The 12,398-nt window shown below is 39.0% G+C and overlaps 1 protein-coding gene across 1 annotated transcript in view; it reads left to right on the plus strand.

The window, feature by feature from the left end:
* ESRP1 (epithelial splicing regulatory protein 1) overlaps positions 1–12,398 on the plus strand; it is a 71,104-nt gene that overhangs the window by 25,735 nt on the left and 32,971 nt on the right. Inside the window, exons 10-12 of the mRNA XM_006161295.2 lie at positions 558–856; positions 7,338–7,559; positions 9,744–9,930. Coding sequence (XP_006161357.1) covers positions 558–856; positions 7,338–7,559; positions 9,744–9,930 — 708 coding nt within the window. The remainder of the gene's footprint in view (positions 1–557; positions 857–7,337; positions 7,560–9,743; positions 9,931–12,398) is intronic.

The raw sequence follows: 12,398 nt of genomic DNA on the forward strand, positions 1-12,398 counted from the left end.
CCCGGGGGGGGGGGCACGCCACAATCCCTTCTCCTCCATTCTCCTCTCGGGATCTTGGGCATGCATGCATACCCGCCTGACGTGAGTTTAAGCCACTGGGTCAGGGACTCGAACTGCAGTCGACTACCTGGGATTTCAGTGACATAGCCATTATGCTAACTGCTGGTCCCAGAGGGAGGAAATTTTTAAAAAATAATTATTTTATGTAACTTATTTTTTCTGATTCCTAGGATGTAATCATTATAATAGGTGTGCATGCTTTAAGGATGTAATCATGATATGGCTAGAATTTTTGCTAGCTTAAATTTGGTAAAGTTGGGACCCGCAGGTGGCATGGTGGTTAAGGCACTAGACATTCCCACATGGCTGACCATGGTTCAAGTCTTGGAACTGGTGGCTTGCTTTCTCACTTTCTCTCTCCATGTGTCTCTCTCTGGTCAAAATAAAATAAGTAAATGAATAAATAAAATTTTTAAAAAATAATTCTTTTTTAAAAATTTGGTAAAGTTGATGTTTTACCTGTTTCTCCCCTTGCTTCTAATATTTGTTTTTCCTAGGTACATCCAATGAAGTAGCTCAGTTTCTCTCTAAGGAAAATCAAGTCATTGTCCGCATGCGAGGGCTCCCTTTCACTGCCACAGCTGAAGAAGTGGTGGCCTTCTTTGGACAGCATTGCCCCATCACTGGGGGGAAGGAAGGCATCCTCTTTGTCACCTACCCAGATGGTAGGCCAACAGGGGATGCCTTTGTCCTGTTTGCTTGTGAGGAATACGCACAGAACGCACTGAGGAAGCATAAGGACTTGTTGGGTAAAAGATACATTGAACTCTTCCGAAGCACTGCAGCTGAAGTTCAAAAAGTATTTAAGAGTATGTTGGTAAATTGCATTAATTTCTGCTCTCTGTCTCCAAAAACAATCCTATATTATTCATTGCGTTAAAATAAAAACAAAACTTAGAGAACACTTAAAGTGTAAGTGTATGAAAATTGTCTGATTCCATAGCCAAGATAGCCACTTCTATCTTCTACACAGAAAAAAACATATTGTGTGATTTTTTGCAGTTCTGGAATACTGTTATAGAATACTTTTCAATTCTGTTCTAAAAGTATATATTTGAAAGCTTATCCATATCTAAAAAGTTACATCTTTAATATATCTCATGGAGGCACATATTGCATTTAGAAATTCCTACACAAACCTGCTTTAAAAACTCATCAATTTTTGATTGATTGATTTTTTTGGAGGGGGAGGTTTTTGCTATAGGGTGCGTGTGTTCACCAGAGAGAGAAACAGACAGAAAGTGAGAACTCACCACCGAGGGGGGAAGGCCATGCTGCAATCCCTTCCCCATTCTCCTCTCGGAATCTTGGGCACACATGCATACGTGCCTGGTGTGAGTTTAAGCTAACGGGTCCAAGACTCAAACCACGGTCAACTACATGGGAGTCCAGCAACGTAGCCATTATGCTAACTGCTGGTCCCCTGATTGATTTCTTTACAGTTGGGTATCAGGTATAAGCTTCTAATATTTTTAATATCTTGCCAAACGTATTTCTCAAAAGACTTGATCTGTTTTATATCTTGATGGTGTGACCTTCTGTCTTTTATTAGCTTTTCAGAATTCAGCGTTATTTTAGGGGCATCAAGTGACACTTCCCCCAAATGCACTATGATCCAGTATGAAATTATCTATGGGATCTTAAAATTTTAAACTCGTCTTCTTACCAGGTGAACATGTCTTCAGAGATCAGTTGGCATTTGCTTAGTAACTGAGATCATTTAGACTGTGTACATAGCTCTTTCAACTTACTCTGCATTATAGAACAGTCATTTTAATAGTTCCTTTGGCCTTTTTTCCAAACACGTAGGACACTTACTCTATTATTTTTGTGAATTTGTAAAACTTACTTTGTCCAACTTCTGCAGCTCATCATGTATTATAATTTAAAATAATTGCCCTAGGTGAGATTCCCCTCCCCACACTCAAGAGGGTGACTGTGCTCACCCAAGAGGATAGAGGAGGAGAGGAGAAAGCAGCCCTCCTAGAAAATGATCAGATTTCAATCCCTTCTCCTACATCTCTCCCTCCTTCTGGGATTTTGAGCATGCTTGCATGTTCATTTTGTGTGATTTCCAAGCTGCCAGGGCTGGTCTCAAGTGACATGGCTAGCCATGTCATTTGACTTGACCACCAAGCCATGGGCTGACCCTAGAAAAAATTTTCTTATTTACTAGGATACCAAAATTATTATTTTTCTCTCTCTCTTTTTTTTTTTTTTTTTTTTTTTTTGCCATAGAGTGTGTATGCCCACTGGAGAGAGAGAGGGAGACAGAGAAGGAAGTGAGAAATCAACACACAGGAGATGGCCATGCCACAATCTCTTCTCCACCATTCTCTCAAGATTTTGGACACCCACACACATACACCCAGAGTGTTTCAAGCCACACGGTCTGCATCTTGAACTGCGGTCAGCCATGTGGGAGTCCAGCGCATTAACCACCATGTGAACTGCTGGCCGCACAATATTATTTTACACATAAATAAGTATTGATAAAATTCTAGGTTAGTTTTGAGTTCTTTTGTACTGGTGCTCTTGAATCCTAAACTAGAATATGGTTTATATAATTTGTACCTTTCATAAATTCTCAGTCTTTAAGATATGCTAAATATACTTGAGTTTTGTTTTGTTTTGTTTTTAATAAGTGGTTTTTGACTTATGGCACGTGTTCGCTGTAGAGAAAGCAAGACACACAGTGAGAGGAAAAGTGAGAAATCTCCCCCTGACTACACCAGAATCCCTTCTTCCCCATTCTCATCCTGGGATCTCGGGCACGCATGCACACACACCTGGTGTGAGTTTCAAACAACCATGTCTGGGGTCCAAACCGTGGTCAGCCATGTGAGAATCCAGTGACATAACCACTACACAATTTGCAGTTCCTTAGATCTTTTACTTTAAGTTTATTCTTTTATTTCTGTCATGACAGAAAGACAAACACCTCTAAAAGGTTCTGCTGTGGTCTATCCCCATTCTCAGCCAGCCTAGATCATAGGCACATGTGCCTAGTGTGCTCACGGAAATCCTAGGATGCTAACTCAGTCCCTTTCTCGCATGGGTCCAGTTGCATTTCCACTGCACCAATGCCTGGCCCTGTTTTAGCTCTTGAAGTAGAAGGACAGCTTTATAGAAGTACTGGCTACAGACTATCCTAGGGTCTGGACCATTGTGTGTTGGTGTGTGAATAGAGTGGGTTGATTTTATATGACCCTTCTGTAAAGTGGTTTTGGGTGTGGGTGAGCTTCATCCCCATTTCTTCATTCCTATTCATTTATTTAACAAGTATTGAAATAGTCACAGGCTCTGCTACTTTCTACTTTTCATTACTAATGATCATTTCACTCACTGTATACTTGTGGACCTCCTGTTTGGCAAGTATTGCGAGGTCCTTGACCATTTCTTGTCCCAAGTTTGTCCATAACTACGTTGACACTATATTCTTGTTCTTCCCCTAATGTTTGTGCTATGTTGGGAATTTTTGTATAATTTTTTGAAGTCTTCCTGTCTCTGTCATGACTTTTTTAAATGTTTTTATTTTTATTATTTTGCCAATATGTGTGTGCACCTTCCAGAGAGAGACGGAGAAAGGGAGAGAGAAAGCACCCTACAATGGGACGTGGTCAAACCATGGTATCTACCCTCCATCTTTTACATCCTGTTAGGGTTTATTTTTTCTTTTTCTTTTTTAGTTTTTTTTTGCCATAAGGTATGTTTGCTTGACAGGGTGAGACAGAGGGAAAGTGAGAAATCACTCTCCTCACCCCCAGGAGAAATGGCAATGCTGCAGTCCCTCTGCATTCTCTTATTTTGGGCACACATGCACATGCACCTAGTGTCATTTTCAGGCTGCTGGGTCCAATACTCTAACTGTGGTTGACTGTGGAAATCCAGTGCCTTTACCACCACACCACCTGCTGCCAATCCAATTGAGATTTTGAGTGAGCCTGCTCTCACATGGGTCCTGCATGCTTTTCAATCTGCCAAGACCAGAATTTAAACCACATTTTCAGTCACTTGGAATATGGCTCCTTTACCCATCAAAGCATGAGGCTGGCTCTGTCATGGCATTTTAAAATGCTATGTTCTTTAATTTTTGTCACCTCTTACTCAGATGTCAACTGAACAGGGTGTGAGTGAGGAAATTAGCACACATTTTTTTGGAGGAATTCTTCTATGTTAGTTTACTTTGTGGGGTGTTAAAAGCTGTAATGGTTAAGTTGCCCAGAGAGCCAAGAGATGCCACAAGTGGCATTGCCTAAAGGGCTCCTCTTAGTATTATGAACTACACAGAACACTCTTAAGATAAAAGTGGACAGGAATCTTACTGTGAGTTTTGTCGGAGAGCAATCATGACTCCAAAGCGTATCTCACCTGTCCTCAGGCATTCTCTGGATATCTGAATTCCATGAATCTAAAAGATACTCAAGACTCTCTGTCTCACATTCATATGGAAACTGATTTTCTGTTTATCTTTATGGTCATGAAATGATTTCATTTTCTTTCAGTTATTCAGTATCCTGCCATTTTGTCTTATGTTAACTGGCTATATTATATTTTAATATAGTCCAGAGTTATTTTAAGGCCTCTGGTTCCTATTCTGGGTCATTTTCTTTCTATTTTTTGTTTTTAAAATTTATTGCTGAAGGGCACATACATCCCCAGAGAGAGGGGAGAGAAAGCATTCCAGGGTGTGGTCATGCTGCAACACTTTTTTCTTCTTCTTCTTTTTTTTTTTTTTTAATTAATTAATTAATTTTTACATTTTATCACATCTTTACAGTATATTTCTTTTTCCAACATAAATACCATGCATGTCAGTCAAGACAAGGGTATTAATATATACACTATCGTCAGAAAGTAGCTTCTCATTTTTTGTCAATTAAGCATACTTTTATCCATTTCTTGCTTCTCCTTCCCCCTCCCTTCCTTCCATACTAAACATTTTTTTTTCACGAAAGATCTTAAAAGTATGGATAAAGCTAGAATCAAATGACAAGTGCACTGCAATTTTCTTCTGAAACATTTTTTTTCTCTCTCTCCATTTCACCTTTTACTACAGAGAGGTATAAACTAACTTATTTGAAAAAAAAAATTAGGGGGACCAGCAGTTAGCGTAATGGCTATGTCGCTGGACTCCCACGTAGTCTACCGCGGTTCGAGTCCCGGACCCGGTGTCTTAAACTCACGCCGGGTGCGTGTGCGTGCGTGCCCAAGATCCCGAGAGGAGAATGGAGGAGAAGGGATTGCAGCGTGACCATCCCCCCTGGGGGGTAATTTCTCACTTTCTGTCTCTATGTCTCTGTCTGTCTGGCGAGCGCACGCGCCTTATAGCAAAAACCTCTCCAAAAAAAAAAAAAAAAAAGTTAGGTTAATCTCAATTTGGTCTGTTATTTGCAGAAAGCCCCATTAGAAATCAATTTCTGATGCAAGGCAACACATACTATTGTATTATTGAATTTATGCAAATAGCCATTCTGCCATAAAATAAGAATGTTCTAGTATAATCTCTTTTGTTGAATTGCCTGACCTTTCCGTTAACATTCAACATTTTTACTGATATTTCAGAACTTGTCCCTACCATTATGCTGCCCTTCTTCTTGGTCATTTTTTTGTTCTCTTATTGTCTGTCTGTAGTTTTCCTGGTATAGTACTCCCTTCAGAACTTCTCAAAGAGCTGGTCTGATATTGGTTAATTATTTCAGGTTTTGTTTATATGAAAATGTTTTTATCTTTTCTTCCCATATGAAGGATAATCTTGCCAATGGCAGTATTTCTGGTTGAAATTGCTTTTCTTTTTTTTTAAGATTTATTTAATTTTATTTATTATTATGTATCTTTTAATTTTATCAGAGGGAGATAGAAAGAAAGAGAAAGTGAGAAAGCAAGCCACCAGGTATGGGACTTAAACCACATCTGGCCATGTGGGAGTCCAGTGCCTCAACCACCACACCACTTGCTGGCCCCGAAATTGTTTTTCACTTAACACTTTGAATGTATTTTCCCATTGTTTCCTTGCGTGCATTATTTCTGATGAGAGGTCCAATGTTAGCCTTATGGGATATCCTTTGAAAGTAACTTAACGTTTTTCTCTTGCCAATTTTAGTATCTTATCTCTTTCTGTGGTTTTGGTCAATGTGGCTATGATGTACCTTGGAGAAGATCTTTTTGGGTCAATTCTATGTGGGGTCCTTTGTATTTCTTGGGTCCAAATATTTGAATGACTCTCTAGGTTTGTAAAGTTTTTTCTAGGATTTCATGGAATAGATTATCAATGGTCTGATTAGTTTGTTCACCTTCTGGGATACCAATTATCTGGATGTTTGGGCATCTAATGATATCTAGTATTACTCGTGTATTTTTTGGGGGAGTTATTTTCTCAGTCTTTTTGGTGAATTTTTCCAGGTCAGAGGTTCTATTTTGTACATCTGAGATTCAATCTTCTGCACAATCTAATCTGCTTTTAATACTTTCAAGGGAGATTTTGACTTCCTTTATTACAGCTTTCATCTCTAATAGTTCCATATGATTCTTTTTTAAGGTATGTATTTCATCTTTCAGATTGTGGAAGAACTTCCTCACCTCTTAGAACTCATTGTCTTTTTTCTCATGCATTTTCTGGAGTTCATTGTCTCCTGCAACACTGTTTTCTTTCATCTCTCCATTCCTTCAGGATTTTAGGCACACATGTACATATACCTAGCATGTTTTTTCAAGCTGGGGGCCAGGATTTGAACTATGGTTGCCTACATGGGATTCAGCTCCCTACATCTTGTGCTTAACTATTGTGCTACAGGGCCAGCCCTCTCTGTTTCTTGGGTTTGGAGATGGAGTATGAAGATAATATTAAGGGGGATTTGAACTTAGTCAAATAAAACATAGTACATTGTCATAAAGCTCCACACTTAGTGATATGTCTAGATTTTTGTAAAAGTGGCAGATTTTTAGGGTTCTCATCCCAAGGTAGGTAGTGATACATTTGTTTCGGTAGTAATTGAAGTGCCTTGTGTTGTGTGTGGCATATGTCATTGTGTAGGTGATAGAAATGAATATTATGCTTTTCTACCTGAATTCATGAATCCCTTTCTCCATCAATGCCTCTCAAACTTTAAGGAACATACGAATTACCTGGGGATCATGTTAAAATGCAGATTCATATTTGATAGGGGTGGGGCAGCACTGTGGTTTTGTATTTCTAAAAGGATTCCTAAAGATAGTGCTGATCCTTTAATGGCACAGGAGTACAAGGCTCTAAATCTCTTCTGTTTTGCTTTTGAGTACAGGTGCTGAATCGATTCTCCTCGGCCCCTCTCATTCCACTTCCAACCCCTCCCATTATTCCAGTACTACCTCAGCAGTTTGTGCCCCCTACAAACGTTAGAGACTGTATACGCCTCCGAGGTCTTCCCTATGCGGCCACAATAGAGGACATCCTGGACTTCTTGGGGGAGTTCGCCACAGATATTCGTACTCACGGGGTTCACATGGTACTGAATCACCAGGTAAGTCACTTACTGGAAAATTTCTGGCTTATTCTTTGTGATTATCAAAGGCTTTCCTCTAACAAAAAGGCATACATATTTCTAAATTAAGCAGTAAGTCTTTACAGAAATATTTAGCTGTAAATACAAGAGATCTTTGGGATGGACTGCAGAAAGAATGCTATTATTAGTATGGTGATTCACATTTGTCTCAGGTTCTTTCATCACATATGTCCATTAAATTATCAGCATCGGGTAGGAACCAAAGCTATAATCAGTCTATCCAGCATTTTCTCATTGCAACTACTGAACTCTCTACCACAGTGTGAAAGCAATCATAGCTGGTACGAAAACAAATGAATGTGGTTGTGCTCTGGAGTAGTCCGCATCCATAGGCTGTTTAGAAATGGCTTGCTTTAGTCGTGTGTGTGGGAGCACATGTGTATGCGTGTGTGTTAGACATCAAATTATGTTCAATAGAATGCAGAATCAATGAGGATTTGTATCCACACAGCCTAGAACAGCAAGTGGATCATAACCAGCATGCAGATATATTAATGAAGGAATTGCTGAGAGGTTTGTAGCAAAATTAACAGAATTCTTTCATCATGCAAGCGTAAAAAATTTTTCCTAGCTTGGTGTCACAGCAATTTACCAGTATTTTGTGCTATCGTAAGCACAGAAAATTAAAAAAAAAAAAAAACGCTAAGTCACCTCAATCTAATTAAAACTTTGGAACTCTTTATTGAACGTAAAGGTGGATTAACTGATAAGAATAAGATGTTTTCTGAGTGCTATGGGTCGAATATAGGCCTGTATTGGAAATCCTAATTTTTTTTCCTAAACTGTTAATTTCCCACCTTTTCTTTTCCCTTGGAGATTTAGTCTCTTCCTAGTTCCAGTCTTGCCTCACGGGAAAGTACACGTGCCTTCGGGTATGAGGAATCAGAAAATAGCCCAAGCCCTTGCTTAGTTTCCTACACAGCATGTGCTCACTAGTCAGCTCTCTAACTTTTTCTATCTGACTGGGGACCCTCTCAGCATGCTTCATTTGTGGCAGTCCTTTGCAATAAAATTTCCCCCAAATCTGCATCACCCTGCAATCGTTGGTTTCTTTCTGAGCCACCAGTCTAATATCTGTGGGACCGTCACCCTTTGATTAAGAGCAGTAGACAGATCCTCCTCTCCCTGACCTGTGTGACCTCTCACAATCGCACTGGTGACAAATGCTTCTTGGATGGTCAGACTTTTAGCTTCCTCAATATGTTAAGTTTCCATCTTTGATTGGGTTTATTGCTATTTTCCCTGGTATGGTAACTCTTATGGTAACTTGCATGGAAATAATTTGGACTAAATAGTCCCTGAGAGAGTTTTAGAGGTAAATAAAATGTAAAATTAAACCATTCTATAATCCAGTTGTGTTTTGTCCCATAAAACACTCATGCTAAGTAAAACTAAGGTGTTCTACTTCTGTGGAATAGAAATCTACAGGCATAGTTTCTAAGCAGGGAATCTTAGCAAGCTACCAATAAAAAAGAAATGTCTATGAACATTTGTTTGACCAGGGATAAGATCGAAGTGTAAGAGAGGAGGTGGGTGAAGGGCTCCCAAACAAGGCCGTTCGTGTGGGTCTCATGAGCCATTGCTGTGCCTTGAAAGTCCTAGTTCATTCCTGTGCCACAGTGCAACCAAGGCTTTGTGGATGAGGGAAAAGAGAAGGGATGTGGCAGGCCACCACAGGGCTAGAAGTGAGCCAAGGAGAACACTGAGTTGTTCGCGGTTTCCTGTAGGAGGATTCATAAAGCTCTAATACTGGTGCTGTGAATAGCTTTGCTCAATCAAACAAGATTTAATCGGATTGCTCAGAAGGGAAGAAAACCCAATATATAGTCGTATATTTTGAAACCACAGTCACAAGGAGACCCTTTCAAAACCCTGTGAATCTGATACTGATTAACAGAAACCAAAAAGGATCACATTCAACTATGAGCTCTCAAAAACTATTTCTTCAAGGTTTTGTGGGCCATTCTGGTGATTAGGTGATGAAATGCAAGCCAGATTTCAGAAGATCACACTGTCACCCAGATTTTGTGGCTAAAATGTCTGGACTATGGGTGATTGTCACTTTGCATGTTTTGTAAGCAACCATTTCCTTGTTGAAGGAGACAGTCTCCTTTTGTCTTTATTTTTCCCCGATGCACTCAGGGCCGCCCATCAGGAGATGCCTTTATCCAGATGAAGTCTGCGGACAGAGCATTTATGGCTGCACAGAAGTGTCATAAAAAAACCATGAAGGACAGATATGTTGAAGTCTTTCAGTGTTCAGCTGAGGAGATGAACTTTGTGTTAATGGGGGGCACTTTAAATCGAAATGGCTTATCCCCACCGCCATGTAAGTTACCATGTAAGTTTTTCTTGGGTCTTGGCGCTCTTCTACGCTGTATGCTGGTAGGTGCTTAAGCTGCTTTCTTAGCTGTCTGTGCCCCTGGTTCTTTCTGAGGCAGGCGAGGTGGTTACATAAGGCTTTCCCATCTGAAATTGGTAGTACCTGGTAATCATTTAAGACCTTGGTTGTGGACACCCATAATTAGAGATGCTACAAATACCTCCTTTCGAATTATATTCTTGCTTTTCCAGTGATAAGCACTTGATTTCTGAAGCTTAGTGTGCTCCAGATAAGCACTGACTCTGGGAGGGAACCTGGCTCTGTAGATATTTTAATTTGCATTTAAAGACAAAACATAAATATGGCTGGATTCTTTTTTTTTCTTTCTTTCTTTAAACACATTAAGCTTTATGAAAGTGATTTGATACCCATTTTACATATTGAAGTTTTTAAACATGAAATATTTTTTGGGAAGCGATAACCCAGAGAGCATTTCTGTTGCTTTTCAGGATACCTGGAATGAAAAACCCAGTAAAAATATAAATACGTACATGGATTAGCCAGAGTTTCCATTGGCTCGCAGGATCAGTGCTTAATTTCAAGCCACGCTCTTGCTCATTGGTCCCTGGGTGCAAGCTCTCTGGTGGTACCCCTTTTAGAGGAATAAGCCCTGTAGTCTAGATACCAAGTTCTAGTAAGGAATATTTGGGGATCTAATGTTAAAACTAGATTTTTTTTTTTTTTATACACAAATATCAGGTGGTTTGAGTATGTTTAAACAGTGCAGTACTTGGAATACGGTTCAAACATAAATGAAAAAAGTAAACTGAATTTTTGTGCTTGCATCCAAAAAGTGGAATTTTAGGACATCTTTTTCTACTAAAGAGGGATCTATACCTCTATAAACCTGTTTGATAAAGTATTATTTGTAGAACATCTGGTGGGGCTTAATCCTGTTTTTCCCCCTTGGCATCCTTACCTGCCGCTTGCTGTTGGTGAATATCTAAGAGCTGATCTGTAATGAGAGCCAAGTTTTGAAAATTTATGATTGGGTTTAAGAAGATAACCTTAAAGTAATCCTAGTTGTATGTCTTCCCATCCACAAACCACTGACAAAGTCAATAGTTTTTACAGGATCTTTTTGGTAATCTATCAAGTACTGTAAGATAAAGGCAGTTTTTCATGTGTAACCCATATTTGGTCTGCTGTGATGGCCTTTTATTTTATGTTTCTGGTTGAAATTTGTCATTACTGACTTTTCTGCATAAGACTTTTCATTTCTTCATTTTCCCCTCTTCGGCCATAAAATACAACAACACTTAAAACTCTTGTTTCACATAATGTACTTCCATGTCTTTGATACTTTCCAAATATGAAGACAAAATCTTAAACCAAAATTTGGCCATTTGTCTGCTTTGGAACTTTACTTTTTTAAGCAATCAGAATTCCAATTTATACATGCTAATATATGCATGTCCTACTGAATTTTCCTTCTTGTCAACATTGTTAAAGTTATTGTCTAATTACACAGCAACCACAAAACTTAACAAAAATTGCATATGTTTTTAAAAATGTAATCTTGGGGGCTAATACAGTTAAAGCAGTAATTAATTATTCTCCATTGAAAAGTTTCTTTTGAGACCAACAGGTGGCATGGTGGTTATTGTGCTGGACTCCCACGTGGCTGACTGTGGTTCGATTCCTGGACCAGCTGGCTTGCTTTCTCACTTTCCTTCTCTTTTGTTGACAATAGCAAGTTTCAAAAAAATAATAAGTAGAATAAAATAATTCTCCCTTTTTTATTTAAGAGAGATTTTTGCTATAGGGTGCGTGAGCTTGCCAGAGAGACAGAAAGTGAGAAATAACCACTGGGGGATGACCATGCCATAATCCCTTTTCTTCCATTCTCCTTGGGAATTTGTGCACACATGCACATGTGCTGGAGTGAGTTCTAAGCCACGGTCACATCTATATGGGAGGCCCGAGACATAACTGCTACGCCATCTGCTGGTCCCTAAAATAAATAGTTCTAAAACAATAAAAAGGACAAGTTTAATTTGGCAAAGAAAGGCTGCTAAAGACTGGTTAACATTTTTACGTTTCTTCCCTTAATTCATTCAGAAGGCACATTTTAAAGTCAACTTCATATACACATCTGACATTTTTAGGAATATAAAAATAGCTGTCATTTAATTTGAAAAATGCCTAAATCTTAGTAGCCTAGTCCATTTGGTTATCAAAAAATTTTACCTTTCTTTGTTTTAAAGGAGAATTGTTTTATACGTTCTATACCAAGCATCTTTAAAGCATTTGTAGGCAATGCCTATTATGAGAAAACTGCATGACATCAAATTTCTTTCTTAAATTTTTGTAAGTTTTCCAGAGGATATGTTAGCTTAACAGAGAGGGGAGGGGAGAAAGAACCCCATCTCCCCTTGTTTCAGGATTTGGGGCACATGCATGCACACCTGTTA

This window comes from Tupaia chinensis, unplaced genomic scaffold, assembly GCF_000334495.1.
Source record: "Tupaia chinensis unplaced genomic scaffold, TupChi_1.0 Scaffold138407_1, whole genome shotgun sequence".
NCBI lineage: Eukaryota > Metazoa > Chordata > Mammalia > Scandentia > Tupaiidae > Tupaia > Tupaia belangeri.